Raw genomic sequence first — 24,770 nt, 5'->3', positions numbered from 1 at the left:
GTTCATAAATGACCAGCATGGTCGAATAATAATAAGGCAGAACAGTTGAAACTGGAGCAGCAGCACGGTCAGGTGGACTGGGGACAGCAAGGAGTCATCATGTCAGGTATTCCTGGGCCATGGTCCTAGGGCTCAGGTCAGTTGAAACTGTCTGTCTGTCTGTCTGTCTGTCTGTCTGTCTGTCTGTCTGTCTGTCTGTCTGTTTGTCTTTTCTTTGTGTGTCTGTTTTTTTAGTCATTCATCTATTCAGGTGGAACTAATGGTGATTTAGTGGTACAGCTGTTATATGCAAGTATCCAAATTAAAATGAAGAGTCGTTGCCCTGGCAAAAAGTGGCCAAGGTGAGTTGCAGCACATAATAGCCCAGTCTGTGAGGAATACCCGACATGGAACAGGTACGGATATTTGGGAAATAATTGTAGGGAAGTTTTAGAATGAGTGAAGTTAAGAGCCTACACATCTAATGGAAACACGTATTAAAACGTACCGTGATCGTGATTAACATTGGAATGTGGTAAATAACTTAGTACCATTGATCTGTGTGGGGTGTAGACACTTCGGGGGGGGGGGGGGGGGGGGGGGTGCATTGACAGCCTTTGTCTACATTACAGATGGTTTATTAAAGTGCGGGTATCTGTTAATCTGACACCAGTTACAGAAGCAGAATCATCTCTCTAATCCCTTGACTAGCCTGATAATCCCACTCACAACAATACTCAACAAGTGGACACACATACACAGACACACACAAAGACAAACAATATACATACTATACAAACCAATGCCAGACAGCTCAGTCATAGTACTAGAACTTATACTAGTTTTTTTTCATTGGTAACTCTCATGGCCATGAAGTGGGGTGAAATAGATTAATCAAATGTGGAATCTACCAGTAATATTGCACTATAGTAGTTTTATAAATTCATGCCAAACAATTACTGTTTTTGAGAGATGATATCAAAACATGCACCATGTCTGTGAGGAAAGGGGAGGGAGGGGTGGGGGAGTGAAGGAGGGAGACTTAAATGGGCTAGATACAGTAGGGTTTAACAGTTGAAGTGGTGGATTAGATCCCTTTTACAATAATAAGGAGATTGACAGACACAGACACACAGGGGATGGAGGGAGGGAGGGGGGAGGAAGGAGGGTGGAGGGAGGGGTAGAGAGAGGGAGGGAGGGAGGGAGGGAGGGAGGGAGGGAGGGAGGGAGGGAGGGAGGGAGGGAGGGAGGGTGGGTGGGTGGAGGGAGGGAGGGAGATAAACGATAAACAACTGTTGCAACAGTGAATAATGGAGATCGATTTGGGGAAATAAATAAATATAAGAGGAGAACAAATTGCAAAAACTAAAGGGTGAAACCATGAATTATTTGTAGTAGAACATCATCTGACTCTTTACCTGACGGTTACTTGTGTTTCTTGTGTGTTTTTACAGTACAACGTTTTATTTAATATTGTTATAGGCACAGGATATATAGTAGGAGAGGGATGGACAAAATCAGTCATTTTCATGTCTAAAGCAGAAGAATAGGGGCACGGCAGGCTTTACTGGGTGCATGGGAGGTGAGATAGAGAGTGAAGGAGACAGATCCTGCGAGGGAGGGGGCCCCCTTATGAGGTGAGACGTGTAAGCCTGCTGCTTGTAACAGAGTTAGCCAGGATAAGGACATGTATCTGTGGGATCAGAGGGAGTTAGAGGGAACCTCCAGACCACAGCGTCACACCATCTGTCTCAGTCAGTGCCCTGCTCTGTTAGAAAAAGGCCATGTTGCACTTTTAATCCCTCATGTTCAATGTTCCCTCTAATATTTTGTAGCACTGAGCAAACTGAGTGGAAATTTGACATTTGTGAGAATACCCTTACAGTTTCAGACAGAAGCCAATAGGCTATTGTGGCTATTTGAGCATAATGCAGGCCTACCAACAAAACCAATGGAGCAAATCCCATAACATTTTCACATTGAAATACACTACATGATCAAAAGTATGTTGACACCTGCGAACATCTCATTCCAAATTCATGGGCATTAATATGGAGTTGGTCCCCCCTTTGCTGCTATAACAGCCTCCACTCTTCTGTGAAGGCTTGCCACTAGATGCTGGAACATTGCTGTGGGGACTTGTTTCCATTCAGCCAAAAAAGCATTAGTGAGGTTGGGCACTGATGTTGGGCGATTAGGCCTGGTTTGCAGTCGGCGTTCCAATTCATCCCAAAGGTGTTCAGTGAGGTTGAGGTCAGGGTTCATTGCGCATGGTGATCTTAGGCTTGTGTGCAGCTGCTCGGCCATGGAAACCCATTTCATGAAGCTCCCGACGAACAGTTCTTGTGCTGACAGTTCTTGTGCTGATGTTTCTTCCAGAGGCAGTGTGGAACTCGGTAGTGAGTGTTGCAACAGGGAACAGACGATTTTTACGTGCTATGTGCTTCAGCACTCGGCGGTCTCGTTTACACTTCACAATAACAGCACTTACAGTTGACCGGCAACTCTAGCAGGACAGAAAGTTCACAAACTGACTTGTTGGAAAGGTGGCATCCTATGACGGTGCCACGTTGAAAGTCACTGAGCTCTTCAGTAAGGCCATTCTACTGCCAGTGTTTGTCTATGGAGATTGCATGGCTACATTTTTGTCAGCAACATTTGTGGCTGAAATAGGCAAATCCACGAATTTGAAGGGGTGTCCACATACTTTTGTATATATAGTATAGCTTTCGATTTCTATGCTATAGCCCACAGTATGTGGTGTTCAATGGAGGCCCACATTGCATGAGACTTTTAAAACGTTTTTTACATTATGATGAACTTGACATTAAATATATATTTTTTTGTACTTGGTCTGTAACATCATTGGCCTAGACTGTAAATTGCACTGTACTTTGTTTTATGATGCAAGAAACCACTTTACTAAATAAAAGTAATTATTATTACCATATTGAGAATTAGACAAGGTTGGCTACCCCTCTGCCTATTGGCTTCTTTGCATATTCAAGCCTGTCTCAAAATACAACACTACCTCTTAACATAAGCTTTTTACCTGACTGACTTTTCAAATAAATGTGGTCTACACATTTTGTGCTCCTGTAGGAAGCAGTAACTCCCTATTGTTGACCTATACTTATATATAACAGGGCTAATAACTCGCTAACTAGCAAAGAATATCAACAACTGTGCACATGCTGATCTGGACTGATCTGAAAAGCGCATTCACTCGGGGCTCATGGGCTACCCTAAACAATAGAATTCTACTCCATTGCTCTCTGGCTCTGCCTACAACAAAATCACAGACTCAATCTTGCAAAGTTAGATTTGTTTTGGTTTGTTGCATTGAAAAAAGCCTGATATAATGTTCATTCGATCACAGAAAAAGCGTTGATTTGTATAGTGCAAAGTAATAGGGCGAACTCAGTAAAGTTCAATCTCATGCGTCTCTGTGTGTCCTGACATTTCTTTTGTGTGGCAGTCTTGGAGGAGGTGCACGGCCGCACACCCGCGCAGCTTAGAGGGACATTGCTCAGGTCCCTCTCCTCCATTCCCCTCTTTCTCTACTATCCTTTTGACACTTTGACCCAGGACAGGAGCTGTTTTAAGGTATTAGGGTAGACAAACCGGGGTGACTGTATGGTCAGCGCTGTGCTGAGGGGTTGGGCGTCATTGGCTCTGTGGCTAATCGTTGCCCTAGGCTAAAGCCCTCTGCTCAACCCCATGACACAAGGAGCTGTGAAACTGTTATTACACAAATTACACTAATCAAAAACGCATATGCCAAATAGAGTGATTATTACAGTAACACGTGTGGATAACAGCTAGGAAGACAGACTGATCCATTTTTTAACGCCACAGTAGTCTCTAAAAAAATGCTGCTAGTATTATTTCAGAGAGGTGATGCAAGTATTACTGTTCAGGAGCAAGTGCTCAGAACAAGGGATATTACAAAGGAGAGAAAGATACATGTAGGTTGGATATGGACTGAAACAGAGTGAGCTTTGGGGATTGTGATTTGTGGTATCATACAGTATGTGAGGTGTCTGAGTTATGTTGATGATTATATGAAAATAGTGTTTGAGATGTGGCTCCTGAATGATGAGAGGTGAGGTGAGGAGGGATGTTGGAGCTGTTGTGTACGCTAGGGGTGGTAATGTATTTGGCATGAAGTATGAGGTAAGTTCCTCTATATCTCCCTCTCTCTCTCTTTGTCCCTTGGACTCACGGTAGACCCAGTTGGTTTAAACTTTAAGCTTTACCCCGGAAACATGACAGGAGATAGTGATATAGAGGTAGAGGAAAGGGGGGTAATTGTTTTTGCAGTTCTAGAAACAGTAGGATGGTCTCTGGTGGCTGTACCTCTGTCTGCTTGACTGTGTTGTTCTTACACCCCAAGGTCGAATATCTGATTGATAAATAGACAACATAATTAAATGTTTTGTGTTGGACAGAGTTAAATAACATGGCCTAGATTAAAATAAATGTCTGTGCGTCTTTTTTTGTATGTGTGGTTGTCTGTGTGTGCGTGCCTGTCTCGGTATGTTATTGGTTTTGTTTACCCTCCAGATCAGATTTGGGCAGACAATATTAACTCACTGATTCCTTAACGAGACGTTATTAAGACACAAAGAGACTCCGGATTAACGAGTTTAGCTTTTGGGGATCATTAAAAAGTGCTTGTTATGCTTTTCTCAGCTTGATGAATTTCAAAGGGGTGAAAAAACAGAGATTATACTGTTTCTAAAGGCTAACTCCAAGAGACAACAGGGTGTGAGGGGAAATGGGGTCTGGAATTTTGGGGGACAGGCAAAGAACAGAGACATGAACCATGGCCAGATATTTTAATTTCTCTTGCCAGTGCCTGTAGCAATTTTGAGTTTATTATTTAATATGTAAAGTCAAATAATGATTTGAAGTGAATTGGTGTTATTTCGCTTGATTCAGTTGCCCCACAAAATAGCTTTCTAGTCCCTTCCTCAGATATCAGATACAAAATAAGAAAGTTACATTTTGAATGAGAATGACTCACTTAAATGACACTGTAGCGCTTCGAAACATTATCATGCATTTATCTTCTTGATTTCTGTCATTACATCATTGTTGCGCATTTGTTTTTTATAGGTCTTCATAGTGTTTCAGTAGCGGTAAGTGGGAAAGGGGAAAGCGGGATACTTACAGGGCCTTCAGAAGGTATTCATACCCCTTGACTTATTCCACATTTTGTTGTGTTACAACCTGAATTTAAAATTGATTAAATATATTTTTTTATCTCACCCATCTACCCACAATACCCCATAATGACAAAGTGAAAACATGTTAGACATTTTTGCCAATGTATTGAAAATTAAATACAGAAATATCTATTTTATATACATATTCACACCCCTGAGTCAATACATGTTAGAATCCCATTTGAAAGTGATTACAGCTGTGAGTATTTCTGGATAAGTGTCTAAGAGTGTTGCATGCCTGGATTGTACAATATTTGCACATTATTCATAAAAAAATGATTCTGTCACGGCTGTTCAAAGGAGAGGACCAAAGTACAGCGTGGTGAGCGTACATTTTCTTTATTTATAAACACTACAAAAACAATCTGTGACGCTCAAAAGCAAAGTGCTCTAAACAGAGACAACCTCCCACAAACACAGGTGGGAAAAAGGGTACCTAAGTATGGTTCCCAATCAGAGACAACGATAGACAGCTGTCCCTGATTGAGAACCATACCCGGCCAACCACAAAGAAATAGAAAACATAGAACACAAAACATAGAATTCCCACCCCAACTCACGCCCTGACCAAACCAAAATAGAGACATAAAAAGGATCTCTAAGGTCAGGGCGTGACATCTTCAAGCTCTGTCAAGTTGGTTGTTGATTGCTAGACAGAGATTTTCAAGACGATTAACGTCAAAACTGTAAATAGGCTGCTCAGGAACATTCAATGTCATTTAGTTGTAAGGGTTTTCGTCCTCTTCTGAGGAAGAGTAGTCAAGATCGGACGAATGCGCAGCGTGGTATGTGTCCATGTTAATATTTAATAAATCAACTGTACACTGAACAACAAAACAACAAAGAGAGTGAACGAAACAGTCCTGTAAGGTGCAAACACACAAAACAGAAAACAACTACCCACAAATCAAGTGGGAAAAACAGGCTACCTAAGTATGATTCTCAATCAGAGACAACGATTGACAGCTGCCTCTGATTGAGAACCATACAGGCCAAACAAATAGAAAACCAAAACTAGAACAACACATAGAATGCCCACCCCAACTCACGCCCTGACCAACCTAAACAAGAAACATAACAAAGGAACTAAGGTCAGGACGTGACATTAGTAAGCAACTCTAGTGTATAGTTGGCCTTTTGTTTTAGGTTATTGTCCTGCTGAAAGGTGAGTATGTCCCCCAGTGTCTGTAGGAAAGTAAACCGAACCAGGTTTTCCTCTATGATTTTGCCCATGCTTAGCTCCATCCGTTTCTTTTAATCCTAAAAAACTCCCTAGTCCATGCCGATGACAAGCATTCCCATAACATGATGCAGCCACCACTATGCTTGAAAATATGAAGAGTGGTACTCAGTGATGTGTTGTTTGATTTGCCCCAAACACGCTTTGTATTCAGGACATAAAGTTAATTTCTTTTCCACATTTTTTGCAGTTTTACTTTAGTGCCTTATTGCAAACAAGATGCATGTTTTGGAATATTTTTTATCCTTCTTTTCACTCTGTCATTTAGGAGTAATTACAATGTTGTTGATCCATCCTCAGTTTTCTCCTATCACAGCCACTAAACTCTGTAACTGTTTTAAAGTCAACATTGGCATCATGGTGAAATCCCTTAGCAGTTTCCTCCCTCTCAGGCAACTGAGTTAGTAATTAATAACTTCACCATACTCATAAGGATATTCAATGTCTGCTTTTTTTTTACCCATCTACAATAGGTGCCCTTCTTTGCGAGGCATTGGAAAACCTCCCTGGTCATTGTGGTTGAATCTGTGTTTGAAATTCACTGATCGACTGAGGAACCTTACAGATATGTGTGTGATACAGAGATGAGATAGTCATTCAAAAATCATGTTAAACACTATTATTTCACACAGAGTGAGTCTTATTATGTGACTTATTATGTTTACTCCTTACCTTATTAAGGCTTGCCATAACAAAGGAGTTGAATATTTATTGACTCAAGACATTTCAGCTTTTAATTTTTTTATGGGGTATTGAGTCCAGGCTAGTGACAAAAAAATTTAATTTTACATTCAGGCTTTAACACAAAAAAATATTGTGTAAATATTTTCTGAAGGCACTGTAGTCAGTTGCCCAACTGGATACATTCAACTGAAATTGGTCTTCTGCATTAAACCCAATGCCTCTGAATCAGTGTCCACTGTGTGGAGGTAGAGAGCCAACAAACCCATCAATCAAGTTTCAATACAACCTTTGTAAAAGCACTAAGAAGTCTCTCTTAGTCTTTCTATTACAAGATCACTGTTGATAAGCTGTCAACATGGCCATCTTCATAAACATGTGTGTAGCAGTCGCAGTTCACTGTAGCAGCAAATGGGATGCAAATATATGTCATGAAGCATTGATAAGGTGACATCATGACATGCCCGGATGAGCACGCTGCTTGTGGTGTTACCACCACACGCTTAACATGGTTTATAATATGATCTGACATGTGACTACTGATGGGTTTGCATGTGTGTGTGGAGAGTTTGTTTGGGGGATGGGTGTAAGTGCATGGTTGTATGTTGATGCAAAAAATATTACATTTTAAACAGAGTTAATAGTATTTTTGGCAATGACAAAAAATGTGGGGGATAGTGGAGTCGTGGGGACAGAATGAGCGAGAGAGAGAAGGAGAGAGAGAGAGAGAGAGAGAGAGAGAGCGAGAGAGAGAGAGAGATTTGAACCATGATTGCAGAGAGCCATGGCTCTAGAGAGGGATATTGGGGTGAGAGAGAAGAGGGGAGTGTGATGAAGAGGGAGACAGGGATTTGCTACAGAGAGGAGAGAAAGAGAAGGGGCAGTGACACTCAGTGACAGAGTGTCATATGCACTCACATGTGCACACACCCTCTCTTTTTTGTCTCTCTCTGTGAACGTGTGTCGGTAAATCCGTCAGTATTGTCACTTTTGTGGGGGGAAATGGTGAGAGGACATCTAAATCAATCATCCTATCTATGACCTACGGTAAGATTTTTTTTTTTCAACTACACCTCCTCTTCTCCGTCCCTCTCATTCCTCTCTCTTTCAGGCCTTTGTCTCTCCTAGTGTCATTCTACTTTTTTCTCTCTCTTTCCCCATGTCTCTCTGTCTTTCTGTTGGTTCTCTCTCCCCCTACTCTGGGCTGAAGCCAGCTTGAGGCCTCTGTGGCACCCCACAGTTTTTCCTCTCTGTCATGGTCCATAGTGGACATCAGGGGCTACAATTAATGTGTGGAACCAGTAGAACCATCTGTCTGACATGGGTTGTCATTATTATTAATTTTACAGTAAATATGATGATTATCATCAGTATAGTCGGTGCTGATACTGATTAAGTATTTGTTGTAGAAATAGTTTGGGATGTTGTACTACCAATGTTGAGGTTGTTGTTCCAATTTCAAATGTTTTATTTTCAAGAAAAACTATAGTACTATGTTTCCAAATGTGCTCTTGTACATGATCAGATCGATTTTCAGTTTGTTTATGTAATTGTTGTGTGGTAATTAGCCCAAAGTGTAAGTTTCAAAGTGTTCTAACAAAAAACAAGAATACTAGAAAGATTGAGCATTTTCTTTGAGGTTATTATCTTTTGACATGTTCAGTAAATGTTGGATAATGTTTTTGAAGTCTATGTTTTTCTGTCATTAATATATATTTATATAATATTCAGTTAGATTATCTTCTCTGCACAAGTGTTTCTTCATTAAATGACCCATGAGAAATAAAACAGCAGAGAAAAGTTACAGGTCTTCATTAGGTCAAAACCTTAGCTTTGAAACAGTTTTTGAAATTTAGGCTTGGAAATCTCTTCTGTTATGGAGATTATGAAAAGTGAATGCTTTTTGAATTACTGAAATGTGCTTTGACCTGTTATGTTATCAAATGAATTAATGTCATCCCATTAAGAAAATACTGAAGCTATGAGATGGGTAGAAGTTCTATCCTACTGCATTGTTTACTGATTTGTCCCTGAAATTCAGATAGCTTTGAAATGTCACACAGCAAAAAAAGTTTAGTTGGACTTGATGATGACCAAATTCACCCCATAGTCAATTATTTCAACATCACACCATTCCAGTCAAATGATGTCACAGATTGTATCAAAAAAGTTGACGAAAGTATTTAGGTGTATAATATGGGTATACATATCTCTCTTGTTTGATTATGCCACATCAGACATCAGTCTTTGCTGCATAACAGCATGCTTACTACCGGTATATAATAGGAGTCTGAATTATATAGTACGACAAGAATGCAAGCTGACAAATGTCTATACAAATGTATTTGCTATTAGTGAGTTGAGGTCGATGTAGGAATATCCAAATCAAGTTTATTTGTGTGTGTGTACATGTGTGTAAATGTGTGTGTGTGTGTCTATGGGGGGCAATGGGGATCGAATGAGGATTAGTCACTTAATACTTCAACATACTAACAGACAGTTGGACACATACTCACACTGGAGAATAACACTACCTCACAAGTGTAAATTCACTTGATTGGGTGCACAGGGTGAGAGTCCTGATTTCTCTACTTTCTAGAAAGTTGCACTAATTGTTTTGGATCTAGTTCATTACTTGTACATACTCAGACAAATTGTAAGCCATAGAGAGAGAGAGGTCTGGTAAAGAGGTTCTTCCGTCTATGGCCAGATTGTTGTTCTTGTGTTGTTTCCCACATCCTGTCCTCTTCTCTCTCCTCTTCTCTGTCCTCATTAGAGATGTTATCTTGACCTCAGTTCCTGTCTACCTAACACATAGAGATGTTGTTTTCATGACTTTACACCAACTTTGAGAACGATCACCTATGCCATTTTCTCTCTCTCTGACAGGACCAAGAAGAAACACACACGGACACAGGAAGGCTGTTTTCTCCACAGAGGACAGTCGCCAGTCAGTCCATTATTGGACACCAAGGCTGTCTGAGTGTTGGGAGGCATCAAGCCTGTTGTTGTGTATGGACTGCTGCTGCACTAAAACAGAGAGGTGAATTAACACACAACCCTGACACACGGACAAACTCAGTCTGCTCCCAAAGCCGTGGCCATGTCATCTCCCTCTCTCCCCATGCCCTCCCTCCCCCCCAGTCCACTGGCGATGGAGTACCTCAATGACTTTGACCTCCTTAAGTTTGAGGTGAAGCCTGACACTCCTCCTCTCCCTCCCCCCTGCACATTCCCCAAGTCTAGCCTACCCCACGACCCCTCCAGTTCCCCTGGTCCATACACCAGCCTCAGCTCTAGCCCATACAACTCCCTGCCCCCCTCTCCAACACTGAGCGATGCCCACCCACCTCCCTCAGCCTCTTCCTCCCTCTCCCCTTCCTCCTCCTCCTCCATCTCCTTCCCTCTGTCCATCTCAAACAGCTACACTTCTGGCATCAGTTCTGGATCTCAGGGGAACGTGGAGGGTAGCCCCTCCCATGGGGGTGCCCAGGGTCCTAACCCTGCTTCTTTGGAGGACCTGATCTGGCTCGCAGCGCTGCAGCAGCAGTTTGGAGGGGAGGCGGGGGGACCTGCGTCCCTGCTGGGAGGCGGGCCAGAGCGGGGAGACAGAGAAAGAGGGTCGGTCGGCAGCTTCCTGGGCTGTGAGGACGCTGTGGAGGCTCTACTGAACTCAGCTGCAGCAGCTGTTAACTCACAGGTATGTAACACTGCCAATATTGTCTGTGGATGTCTGTAAATGATATGTTGTTATTCACTTTTGATAGTGGGTTCGTAATGACATAGATAGACTATAATCAATGTTTGTATTTCTCTTTTTCTCTCTCCCTCTTTCCAATCCTCCACTGTGTATTCTCGCTCTCAGTTCCCAGTGCTTTCCCAGAGTTCCAGCAGTAACCTGGGGGATTCGGGTAGTGACAGTGGAGGTGACATTTCCTGCGCCAATGGGACGGATATGTGTCATCGTCCACTCCTCTACCTCTCCTCTGGCCCTCAATTGCTCCCCAACACCAACCCCTCTTCAGCATCCTACCCACAACCCCAGAGCCCCTCTGACCGACTTCATCACCATCATCCACATCATAATCATCATCACCACCCGCACCACCCCATGCATGGCCATCATCATCATCATCATCATCACCTCCAAGTAATTAATATGGTCAGGGGGCATGACAGTATGAAACAAAATATAGTAGAATAACCAAGATAAGAGAAACGAGAAGGCTAGCAACAGGCTAGCAACAACAGCGCCAGTACTGGATGGAGCAGGAGCATATGGGAGAGGGGAGGGAGATGTGATAGAGGGATCATGCTGTAAAGGATTGGGATTAGAACATTAGAACATGATTAAGTGTGCATGCCGTGTACCTGCTATAAGTATAGAAAACACGCCTCTACTCTGAGATGACAATGAGTTTATCTGTAGACATTCCTTGTTTAAAAATGCATTGTTTGTCCTGCAGGCAAGTACAGAATATTGGAGTAAATGTAATAAAGGGAGCAATAATTCTCCTTTTAATAGATACAAGCAATTGTACTACATCAACATTGATATATGAACTGTGTTAAAGCTAATACTTACTAGGCCACATCAATAACTCCAGGGCTTTGAATTGATTTGATTTTGATTTTCCTCTAGCTGTTCTATGGTTGAAGGAGCTATGTGTGGGGCTGGTAATGCTATTGTTTATGGAATGTTCAGTACTGTTCTATATCTGCATTCTTCAACCAGGTGTCTGAGAGAATCTCTGTGCAGTATGTGGAGCACAGTGTGAGCTTATGATAATATCTGCTATTATTGCTGTGTATAACCCTGATTACTGTCACTTTCAATCAGTCAGATTATCTGACAGATTATGGACATGTGATACCAAAATGTGCCCCCTGACACACAAAGCTAGGCACACTCACATCACGCACAGAACCACACATGCACAACTCAGACACACACACACAAACACACACACACACACACACACATTGAAAGTCAGTCAAAATGTTTTAGGTCCTATCTATTCTGCATAACCGTAATTCATGTCAACGTTCGGAAGTAACCATCTCTCCCTGTGTCTGTGTGCAGTGTGGTGGGGTAGATGAGCGTTTCTCAGACGAACAGCTGGTGAGCCTATCGGTGCGGGAGCTGAACAGACACCTGCGTGGCGTCAGTAAGGATGAGGTGGTGCGTCTCAAGCAGAAACGTCGTACGCTAAAGAATCGAGGCTATGCCCAGTCCTGTCGCTACAAACGCTTGCAGCACCGCCACGCACTGGAGTCTGAGAAACACGTCCTCACACAACAGGTAGGATACACACACACACACACATACACACACAACAAAAACACACCACTGCCAACAACTACTAAATAAAAGCTCTAATAACTCTCTCCTGTCCGTCTCTCTCCTCAGTTAGAACAGCTGCAGTGTGAGCTATCTCGGGTGCTGAGGGAGAGGGACGCCTACAAGGCTCGCTACGAAAAGCTTGTCAGCACAAACGATGCTCCACCTACCCACGCCAACAACCCCCCCTCACCACCACCTGACTACTTCCTCTGAGGACATACCCAGAGGAGAGGACATAAAAATTAACGGATGAGAGTGGGATAAATGAGCAGGTCAGCCTAAATAAGGCCAGCACTGGGAAATCAGTCTTTGGGAGGAAGGGAGGGAGGGTTGGGGGTGTGTGTGCGTGTGTGGAGGTTGTCAGGCAGGTAGTGGGGTTAGAACTAGGCCATATATGACTGTGAAATCAACCTGCTGAGCTGGCACTTGACTGTTAACTTAGGGTTAGAATCGAGCCCTAGATTGCTTCATAAACCGGACTAATGGTGAAGACTTCAGTTTTGATATCACAGTGACGTTCATAGTAGCACAAAGACTCAATGAAACATCTTCAGGATGCATCCTGCACTGGTCAAATCAGGGCATGGAAGGTCACAGGTCATCCTCAAACTGAACAAACTCCATCGTAGCATTCATCAACCAAATATGATATCCAAACAATGGTTGGGTTGAATCCAGCCCCTGACATGCACACTGTGATGGTGTAGGTTGACTGGGCTCATTGGAAACTCAAAGGTCTGAGTAGTGCTGTGGTATTGGATGTGTAGTGGTGTATGATCTTCAAGTGTCCATGGCATGCAGTTGTACTCGCCAGCAAATATTTCACAGTTGCCTACCAAGGTGTTTTTGCTCACCAAGACTTGTTACCCACTATCACATTTTTAAGATGAATAATCATAGAAAAATAATGTACAAGGATCCTTTTTCTAATAGAATTCCTGTGGTTGTGCTAAATGAAAAATTGACATAAACACTCATGTATAAAGTAGATACATAAAAAAAGACAAATTAAAACATATCCATACTTTGCTTGTTGAAAATAACATAAATTTTTGTCATAATGACTATGAAGAATAATTGCAGTGTGCTATCTGTGATTCGTGAACAGACCTCCAAGAGACTTCTTCTGTCAACCTGTACTGTAGGATTTCCACAATCAATCAGTTGGCTCTAACATGTGAAACAAGAAACTGTGGTTGCTGCAGTTGTTGTCGTCAAATTGGTCTGTACAAAGAACATCCCCCCCAAAAAGGCAACAGAGTGCTAAATGGACTGTGTTACTATGTTTTGTCTTCAAGCTTTTATAATACAATCTAGGTTGTGCTGAAAACACTTTTGTAAGAGAGCGACAACCTTAATGCAACAAGCACCACAGAGCTGGACACTGTGGATTCTTAAAAAGTAGGGTGAAATGCAAGAAAATGTGGACATTCAAAGACAGACCAGCTCATGAAATGTTACCAGGGTAGCTACATTAGAGCTAATTGTTTTGGCTAGGTGTAGGTTCATTAATTGATTTATCTGTTTTATTTATTCACTTATTTATTCACAGTATTTATTAATTGTTTATTTATGTACCGATTATTATTACAATTTACAATTTATTACAATTTAATCTACAAGCTTAGTGTGTACTTTTATTTTCAAGCAGAATAAATCCACATTTTAATTATTTTTTTGATTATTTTCAATAGTATGACTACAATCATTATTGCAATCATGGTTGATGCTCCTACTGTAGTGTGGTTTCCTATGAAATAAAGACAATATTTTTATCAACCTTGGCAGTTTTGTTAATTTTCCAATCTTTTTCTGAATTTCTCTCTTTGTCTCAGTTTCACATGTACTTTAAACACCTAGTAATCTCTCTCTATCCCTTCTCTGTCCCTCCCACTTTTCCAATCTCCTGTAGACCTGTTCTATTTACCTCATCCCCTCTTCCATTTTTCTCTCCCTCCATCTCTCTGTCATTCTGTGTCCCTCTATAGAGAGGCAGTGACCCCGGCAGAGCTCTGTTTGGGATGACCTCACCCTCGGCCCTGCCTCCCTCTCTGTGGCTCTCGCTCTCTCTGGCCTGTATAATAGGGACAGGATTAGGGCTATAATAGCGCCCTGACTGCTCACTGCCGGAGTCCATTGTAGCATTGTGTGCAGAGGACGTACACAGAGTAACATGAACACTCACCCTACTCACGCTGCTACACACAGCCACTCACACTTACATTCACTTACAACACGGCATATGCTGAAATACACAAACTTTACAGAGATGCTTAAATCAATTCACATTCATACAATCTCAGCTTGCAAATATCAGAGGTGAAAATTTGCTCCCTTTTTCCCCCCAGTGTAAAATAATATTTACAGAGAGTGTGATAGAGAGAGACAAGAAACACCAACAACAGGAAACCCAGTGCTAAGATTTAGATAGCCTAAGAAGGCCTAATAGGAGAGAGGCAGACATAGAGTGAGAGAGAAAGAGAGAGAGCGAGCGAGAGAGTATGTTAGAGGTTACTGCCCAAGGGATAAAGTGACCGCAGAAACGCACACGTGTATGAACACATGTACAGTACTTTGAATGCCCAAAGACACAAACACGTATATAGGCGCGGGCACACACACAAACACACACTCTAAAGGGCAATACATGGTAGAGGTGCTGGAAGACAAAACTGTACTCTGCTGCGCCCTAGTGCCGAAATGTACACCTATTATTCCAAGTATCTGCAGCATCCAAAATATAAATTAGTGGAGTGAAATGAGCATCTTATCAACAGATGATGATTTATGCTTTATCTGACCCATGTAGCTCCTGCATTCAAACATTTTATAGAGATGGACTCCACATGACATTTTCTCTACAGGGAAAATCCAGTCAACGCAGCTTTACATTCAATAGCCTAAATAAATTTTGTCTAAGAAAATAAAAAGCTGGCGACGATCATTTATTTACACGTCATGTAAGTGAGTCATAATGCAGAAGACACACTGCAGGAGGACCTAACTTACTGTACGAAAGCACACTGTGGGGGAGAGAGAAGTGTGTTGTCTGTGTAGCCTCTGAGTCTGTGCCTGTGATGTTTGTTTCTGAGCGCGCATGAAATAGAGAGAGAGAGAGAAAGTGGAAAAGAGAGAGAGAGAACCGTTTTTACTTTGTTGGTGCTGCGAGTCTTGTGCCAGGTGAGATCATCATGTGGCTTTGAGGTAGAGCGCGCGGGAGTGAGATGAGTGGGAGGGCGGGAAAACGCTCGGGAGTAGGTAGTCGATTTCTGACCGGTGTATTTCACATTGCAGATGCAGACAGATGCGCTCATAGACATTATCAATATCGAGGAAACACTGGCTAAGGTAGGCGGGGATGTTTAAACACAATGTGCCGGGCAGCACGTAGCTTTTTAACTGTTTATATCGATGCAAATATGTCATAGTTTGTCTAACGGTTGCCTCACAAGACATCTGTCATCTGTGAGTGACAAAACGTGGGAGGTGCTGGTGACATAATAGAAGGGTTTTGATTAGTTATTTATTTTTGAGCTTTAGATTTCACTAACATCAAATTTGTCATGGGCATACCATTTAGTTCTTGAGTGGCATCTCTTAATGTGTGTGTGTCTGTGAAGCGAGAGACAGACAGATAAAGAGAGATTAAAATACAAAGGGAGATGGCGAGATAGAGAGGGGGAGACAGGCAGGGACAGTGCAGGTGTCAATGGGGGTCATAGATACAAAGCGGGATACAGTAATGTAAGAGCATTCTATTTCAGGATCACACTGAAAGTGATAACATGTCAGGTAGAGAGTGACACTCCCTATTACAGTCCAATTGGTGTCAAGTCTTCCTGGAGACAGATGATTAAGGTAGTTCATTGGGAAGCACAGGCATGCACACTGACGCCACAACACCTTCCCTGCTTTCTAGACAATTGACCATTTCTGTCTGTGTGGAAAACTGCTACAGAGTGTGGAATGTTGATGGAAATGTGGACACAAAGTCATAATCTTGTTGGTCCATGTTTTTATGTGAATGTAATGTGTATAGTTATTTATTTGTCTCTTTTAGTGTGACAGTATGACTCTGTCCAGTGCCCCACCTTTACGCAGAGGAAGTACCCCTGTGCCAATCAAACACCAGCTCAGACGAGAAGAAGCAGTCCATGATGATTGTGATTGGACATCAGGGTTGGCTGGACCTTCTCCTCCTCCAATCAGTTTCAGCCCGGCGAAGGATGAGACCATCGCCTCAGCGGCAGAGGGGAGACCCCCCTCTGAAGGGCCCTTTCGAATTGCCCTGCTGGGGCAAAATGGGGTGGGCAAGTCAAGCCTTGCTATCGCCTTGGCTGGAGATTTGGATAGAACTGCTTCTGTGGATTCTGAAGGTACACTGATTGGTGTTTGGATGTTGGACAGTGTTTCAACAAAAATAGGCCTATGATACTAACAGGTAGAGCATGTGCAATGCATAACATCCCAGCAATGTGTATGTCTTGTAAATGAACATAAGCTAAAAGCCTTCTTCCCCTCATCTCCCACCTGAAACTTGCCTGCTTATGTCTCTCCCTCAGGAGAGGGCTATGTACGTACTGTTACCGTGGACGACGAGGACTGCACCATCCTTATCTACGACAACTGGAGGCAGGTGAGCCAAACTACATCTCTGTGGCCCCACTCTACCCCAGCCTTCTCTTTCCACTCCTTTACCCTCCTCCCCTGTCTTAAATCATGGGTTAACTTTTAATGTGGGGGTTTTGGTGTAGTTTTTCTCATGTTTAGTCATAAAGTGTTGCCCGATCTCCTTGTCTTTGATCAGGCAGTGGAAATATGACATTCCCCTGTGGGAGTCTGTGATTGGCTGGAAAGGAAGCCTATTATCAGGTTATTTTCCACTGGATTACCTCTGTTTCTCCTGAGCGTGCTTCAAACACATGTGTTCATGGATGTGTGAGGGACAGTGGTGTAAAGTATTTAAGTAAAAGTACTTTAAAGTACTACTTAAGTAGTTTTTTGGGGGTATCTGTACTTTACTTTACTATTTATATTTTTGAAAATGTTTACCTTTACTTCACTACATTCCAAAAGAAAATGATGTACTTTTTACTCCTTACATTTTCCCAGACACCCACAAGTACTCATTACATTTTGAATGCTTAGCAGGTAAGAAATTGTCAAATTCAGACACTTATCAAGAGTACATCCCTGGTAATCTCTACTGCTTCTGATCCGGCTGACTCACTTAACACAAATGCTTTGTTTCTGAATGATGTCTGAGTGTTGGATATGCCTATGGCTATCCATAAATAAATAAAAAACATGAACAATCTGGTTTGCTTAATATAAGGAATTTTAAATTATTTATACTTTACTTTTACTTTTGATACTTAAGTACATTTTTGCAATGACATTTACTTTTGATACTTATGTATATTTAAAACCAAATACTTTTAGACTTTTACTCAAGTAATATTTTACTGAGTGACTTTCACTTTTACTTTAGTAATTTTCTGTTAAGGTATCTTTACTTTTACTCAAGTATGACAATTGGGTACTTTTTCCACCACTGGTGAGGGAGGGAACTGAGCAGACATACTGGGGACACTTTTTTCCTTTTGCTTTTTCTGACTCAGCTAGAGGTTGGGTATTGCAAAATTATCTCTCTGTAGGAGGTCTCCAGTCTGGAATCACAAGAGTTTGTGAAGTTGTATCTTTCCTTTTCGTTTACCTTAATCAGCTAAATGTGAATTATTGTGTGGATTATAATTAATGGACATTTTTGAAGGGGTTGATACATTTTTGTTAGGGCAAATGATTACAAACTTTAGAAGCCTTTTTCAACCTTGATTACACTACAGGTTCGGAGTTCCTGCAATAACAGGGTGATCAAATTACAGTGTTTTTTTTATCACTTTGGTGCAATTTTCACAAGTATGTGGTACATTTTCATAACTCTAAGCATGAACATCAAAACAGATCATATAAATGGCTCATGTTTCAAAACTTTAAGCACATTTCAATTTACTGAGTACAACAAATAAATTCACAGTCACTTGTTCACTGCACCAAATCCCTCTTCAATTCAGATGCATTTTCAATCTAAGTATCTGCTTTTCAATATTCACTTTACTTTTTATATGATTTTCCTGCATTTTTTAACAATACAATAATCTATCACTTAATTAAACTGCTCAAAACTGATAACTACTGAACCATGTAGTGCCTAGTTAACATATATAGTTTGCTAACTGCTGAACACTGTCAATTTCTATATTTTAGCTTATACATTTTACATCAATTTATGTATGGATGTGGCTGTAAATACTACATAATCATTCTCCATCAGCCACTCTGCGTCAATAGGACAAAGTGGAAAGAGTCACTCTATGTGCTACCATTTGGAATTATAGTGCAGTATACAATGCACTGCTGAAATACCTGGGTTGTAACTTGTATATAACAACATTCAAATCATTATCTGACTTTCATTGATATGAATTTCATTGATGCACTGTAAGCTAATGAATTTCAAACAGAGAGACAGGCGATTCTGTATCAGTTTACAAGTCACGTAGAAAAGGTGATCTTCTAAAATGATGCATGGGGCAGAAATGGCATACAACACTGTGCTACATTTTTACAGTAGTGAACTGATGTACAATACCCTATTTCTGATGATTTGCCCTATGTACAGTACTAGTCAAAATTTTGGACACACCTACTCATTCCAGGGTTTTTCTTTATTTGTACTATTTTCTACTTTGTAGAATAATAATAGTGAATGAGTAGGTGTGTTCAAACTTTTGACTGGTACTGTATGTACTGTATAAGGTTAATGAAACTGTAAGACTGACATATTTCTCAACATTCTCACAACATGCCATTGGATACAAATGATAAAATAATTGTGCATGTCAAGTTCTAGTCAAATACTGTATGGAAAATGATATTTACCCGCTAATATTCTTTCCTGCTATTGGATTAAATGGTAGTTAAAATGACTAAATCGAGCCTATCATTATCTGATGTACAGTATTGGTGACTAAGCAAAATGTTCTCATGGTATTTCACAGAAAACTTAGATTTTCCATGAATGACTCAGGGGTGAAAGATGTGTGAAACCCCAATGAATGCACAGTCTAAGGTTCTATAAGATAGGGGGATTACAAGTGCTATCCGTTTAGAGTTTTGTACTTAAGAACTTTGGAAATATACAATGTGCAGTGATTGAAAAAAACAGTAAGATCCTACATCTGTAAGTGGATCACTGATGTTCTTTGGTTGTCTTTTAGGAGATACTGATCTTGGTGATGCTGCTCTGTCTCATCTGTTCAGAAGAGTTTGAGTTAATCTTTTGATGCAGTCTCAAGAGTGAAATCTTAAATTCCGATTTTAGAAATCAAATGTAGCTTTGCTCACACAGTGTCCCTGAGGCGTTTTCAGTGACTTATGAAGGATTCACTCAAAGGGTATCCAGTGTGTGTGTTTGTGTGTGTGTCTCATTGTATTCTCTGTGTGTGTCATCAGTAATTGACGTGGTTCCCAGTTGGTGTGGTATGGTAATTTGTCTCTAGGCAGCAGGGAATCATAGAATGAAAGAGCACAGGGCTTCACTTTCACTCTTGACTGCTGCAGGCAGCAGGCTTTCACTGCATACCACCAGAACAATCGTTTGTTTGAAATGTTGAAAAAACACAAGTACACACACTCTTTGATATGACTCTGTCTGTCATAGAGCACTCATCATGCCAGAGTTATAATTACGTGTTCTTACTGACTGTCATTTATAAGGCTCTCAGCACAGCAGTGGGAAAATGTTGGCACAAACCACATAAAGAAAGATTTTTAGGGAGGGAAGAGCTGCCTCGCTCTACCTCTTCACTTGGTGACTTATGTAGACCCATTGTAATGGGGGGGTCCGAGCTATTTACATATCGGGATATTCTTTATAACGATATATTGTTTTGACAATATCTCAATATTATTTTTGCGCTAGTTGGCTGTACCTGCACTAAAAATCAAGATGAGTTGTTCTCATCTTCTTTTTAAATAGGGAGCCAATTTCTTTTCAGCACTTTAATTTCCTTGACTGATCAAAACTAATTTTCTCATGGCTCTCTTTTGTCCCTCTGCAGCGGACATATGGTGAGCAATATGTTTAGAACATCGAATCAGAATAAAATCACAGTATCTGTCACGCCCTGGCCATAGAGAGGCTTTTATTCTCTATTTTGGTTAGGCCAGGGTGTGACTAGGGTGGGCATTCTATGTTCATTTTTTATGTTTTGTATTTCTTTGTTGTTTGGCAGTTGTGGTTCTCAATCAGAGGCAGCTGTCTATCGTTGTCTCTGATTGAGAATCATACTTAGGTAGCTTTTTCCCACTGGGTTTTTGTGGGTAGTTGTTTTCTGTTTTTGTGTCTGCACCTGACAGAACTGTTTCCGTTTCGTTCGTTCTCTTTGTTATTTTTGTTAATTCAGTGTTCAGTTTAAATAAAAGTATGAACACGTACCACGCTGCACCTTGGTCCTCTCCTTCCAACAGCCGTTACAGTATCGAATCGCAATACTTATAGAATCTTGAGAACAGCAATACGTATAGTATCGGCACCTAAGTATCGTGATCATTTTGTATCATGAGGTCCCTGGCAATTCCCAGCCCGAGTTTCTACCTGGTTTGAACATGCGTCCTTTGGCATGATCTTGTCCACATTCTGATTGTGCTCACATTTTTTGATAGGTGTAGACAATTAAACAGGCACTGTGATCTGATTGTGATCAGATCTTCTTGACCACCTCTTGAGGTAGTCAGACGCATTGTGTCTGGATGTACAAGTGTAGACCGATCTGGACAGTGAAAACATTTAAATCATCATTATCCCACCCTCTAAAATCATTGACAGGCGGCACCCTTCACATATGCCATCAATATGTCTTAAAATAAATAATGAAAGATTGTTTGGAAAATATAGCAGTGAAATAATTTTCTTAAAGGGAGGGACCAGGAAATCTGGTCACAATGCAGACACAGTGGATGGATATGAGACACGTTTTAATACCATGAGTATACACATTTCTGAAAATGTGGGCATAATCAGAATGTGGACAAGATCAGGACACAGAACCCATGTTAGAGCCAGGTATAAATGACATATAATTACATATAAACAAGTTTATTCTCATAAAAATTCCTACGACTAAATGGAAGGTCAAGCGGTATGGTTGTGGTGATCTCTCTTCCTCCCTCTCTCTCTCAGGACCTGTCTGCTCTGCAGTGTGAGGTGTGTGTCCTGGTGTTCTCTGTCACGGACAGGCGTAGTTTCCACCGCACCGCCCAACTTCGCCTCCTCCTCAGGGAGACGCAGCCACAAACTCCCATCATCCTCGTGGGCAACAAGAGTGACCTGGTCCGTTCGCGCGAGGTCAGCGCTCAAGGTGAGGCAGATTGGCCCTCTCTTTGTTACAGCACAGTGATAGAGTGGTTACCCTTTGTCGCTGCAACCTTAACCTGCAGTATTCCATAGTGTATACCTTTCCCTACAGATGATCTATTCCTATAGATACTCTCTTCTCTCATTGCCTTGTCTCTGCCTGCCATCTCCACCCAGTGTGTCGACAGGCTGAGTTTTATGCTGTATCTCTGCAGGGTACTGCGGTGACGGGAGAAATATAGGAATATAGACAGAAAGTGGCACAGCATTTCAGCTGCAGTGCAGTGTGGGAGTATGGCAGGAAGGGACTGTGCGTGCTGAGAACTTTGCATGAGATACTAAGAACATACCCACTGGATCCAGGTCATCTATAAATCTTTGCTTGGTAAAGCTCCGCCTTATCTCAGCTCACTGGTCACCATAGCAACACCCACCCGTAGCACACGCTCCAGCAGGTATATTTCACTGGTCATCCCCAAAGCCAACACCTCCTTTGGATGCCTTTCCTTCCAGTTCTCTGCTGCCAGTGACTGGAATGAATTGCAAAAATCACTAAAGCTGGAGACTTATATCTCCTTCACTAACTTTAAGCATCAGCTGTCAGAGCAGCTTACTGATCGCTGCACATATATCACTCCAGTGTAAATTGTAATTACTTCGTCACTATTGGCCTATTTATTTCCTTACCTCCTGCACACACTGTATACAGATTTTTCTATTGTGTTATTGACTGTATGTTTGTTTATCCCATGTGTAACTCTGTGTTGTTTTTGTCGCACTGCTTTGCTTTATCTTGGCCAGGTCGCAGTTGTAAATCAGAACTTGTTCTCAACTGGCTTACCTGGTTAAATAAAGGTGATATAAAATAAAAAATAAATAAAAATACGCATTCATCTATTCATCTAGATGTACATATCACCTGAGCTTGGCTGTATGGTCACCACAACCTATAAGACACATGAACACAAAACTCTCTTTCACCTCCACCTGTCTATGTGATGTGTGTTGCTCCAGACTGCAGCTCCTCAGGCCTGGCTGTTTTTGGGATCATGTTATGAGTGTTGTGTAACCTCAGATCCGTGTGGCCTTTGACTTATTATGAGGCAGAGAGCAGAGCAAGGCTTTCTGCATAATTACTTTTACAGGAACTGGGTGAAAACTCACTTCCTTCTCGCTTTATAATATAGCTGAACGAGCGTGCACAGAAGAAAAAACATGAACTATACTGGTTCTCTCTTCCTCTGCTGTCAGGGATCATTTTATCTCTCTAACAAATAAGATTTTAATTAAGACAAATTTGTGCAATTGCTTCTCATCATCTTTCATCATCTGGCTTCTCATTCCCCGTGATTTCTGTGTTGCACTCTTTAATATGTGCTTTTTCCATCTTTTGAATAAATGCATTCAATTATGTGTTTGTGTTTGTCCTAGGGATAGTAGTCTGTAATGACAAAAAAAATCCAGAGAGGCAGGGATGTTTATATTGTAGTGTTCCTGAGGTCAACCAGAGGGGAGCTGGGCTGAGTCACAGCACAATAAGAGAATAAGAGGTGCTTCAACATGTAACTAATATGGATGAACCTGTGACAACAGCACATCACCGTGTACCCAATCTCATCCGCAATGCCCTCATCCTAAATGGGTAATGCGTTTACCACTGACAACTGTGCTTATTCTCTCTCGCTCTCTCTCTCTCTCTCTCTCAGAGGCCTTCACCAGTGCTACTCTGTTTGACTGTCTGTATGTGGAAATGTCAACCTCTCTGGACCACCGCACAGTGGAGCTCCTGGAGTCTGCTGTGAGGTTAGCCAGAGGCCTCAGTCCGGTGCCCCCAGGGGCCTATGGGCACGTCATGGCTGGCGGCCTGGAGAACATCACCCACCGGGCTAAGCGTTTCCTCGCTAGCCTGGTCCCTCGCTACCCCCGCGAGAGGGAACGAGACGGGGGCAAGTTCTTCAGACAGAAGTCCCGCTCCTGCCATGACCTGGGAGCCCTGTGATCAGGGATGAGGGAAGGATAGAATGAGGGATGTATAGAAAGAGAGAGGGGTGGCTAGAGAGCGAGCAAGAGGGAAATAGAATGTAAGCAATTGCAAAATAGAGAGAGGGGTTCAAAGAGGTAAATTATGGTGAAGAGAAAAGTGAATGTAAAAGTGAGTGATGAAAGGAGGATACAGTAATGGGGATGACACATGGATGAAGCAGAGAAGACCAGGAAGAGAGAATGGCATTAAAGGAGCGATCGACGTATCTGGGTTGATTCATGTAGAAATGTTGTAGTAGAGAACCATAGAGAATAGAGAATTAGCTGTTGAACCCCTGTAAATACAACCCTAAGCATCATACTGCAGTAGTTTGACTGATTCTCCAACTCCATTCCCATGTGATTTCATTGAGGGCCAAATAAAATACTCTGAGAAGTCATGAGAAAGGAAAGTGACTCTTTTTTATCTGGTTATGTATCTCTGTGTGGTGTGATACTTCAAAGCCCAGAAACTTAATTTTATGCTTTTTGCAAGTGCAAGAGAGCAATCACAGTAGCAGCCCTGATATAACATGGTTTTCACAGTGATTCAGATTTTGACGATTCACTTGCTTTTTTTAGTATCCAGACAATCTTGTATCCATGGGGATACAGAGAGGGGGTAGAGAAAGGGCCAGAGAAAGACTACATTTAGAAAAGGCATAAGATAGAAGGATTGAGGCGATGGAGAATGGAGCCAGGATTTATTGTATGTAGAGTGATCATTGCCAGGTTACTGTTGTCAAGGAGACAAGGAGAATCTTTGTGCCATATGAATTTTGTGTTCAACATTTCCCTTATAAAATTAGGGTACACTTTAAGGAGAATTAATTACATTTCAGAATGTGTTTATTT

At 41.6% G+C, this 24,770-nt stretch overlaps 2 protein-coding genes across 4 annotated transcripts; both read left to right on the top strand.

The window, feature by feature from the left end:
• The first annotated feature begins 7,943 nt into the window (after positions 1-7,943).
• Positions 7,944-14,254, top strand: LOC110524567 (uncharacterized). Its single transcript, XM_090236023.1, has 5 exons — positions 7,944-8,178; positions 10,021-10,831; positions 10,997-11,281; positions 12,215-12,433; positions 12,542-14,254. Exons 2-5 carry the CDS (start codon positions 10,235-10,237, stop codon positions 12,686-12,688), a joined length of 1,248 nt encoding a protein of 415 aa, XP_090092149.1. The 5' UTR covers positions 7,944-8,178; positions 10,021-10,234; the 3' UTR covers positions 12,689-14,254.
• Positions 14,255-15,451: 1,197 nt separating this feature from the next.
• On the top strand, positions 15,452-24,323 carry LOC101268909 (Rem2A). Of its 3 annotated transcripts, XM_021601280.3 has the most exons (6): positions 15,458-15,655; positions 15,770-15,823; positions 16,536-16,851; positions 17,038-17,111; positions 21,720-21,897; positions 23,600-24,323. In XM_021601280.3, exons 2-6 carry the CDS (start codon positions 15,770-15,772, stop codon positions 23,890-23,892), a joined length of 915 nt encoding a protein of 304 aa, XP_021456955.3. In that variant the 5' UTR covers positions 15,458-15,655; the 3' UTR covers positions 23,893-24,323.
• The last annotated feature ends 447 nt before the right edge of the window (positions 24,324-24,770 follow it).

Source organism: Oncorhynchus mykiss, chromosome 5 (assembly GCF_057628025.1).
Source record: "Oncorhynchus mykiss isolate SJ-2025 chromosome 5, ASM5762802v1, whole genome shotgun sequence".
NCBI classification, from domain to species: Eukaryota; Metazoa; Chordata; class Actinopteri; order Salmoniformes; family Salmonidae; genus Oncorhynchus; species Oncorhynchus mykiss.
The sequence above is the reverse complement of the archived record's forward strand: the minus strand, read 5'-3'. Positions and strand labels throughout refer to the sequence as shown.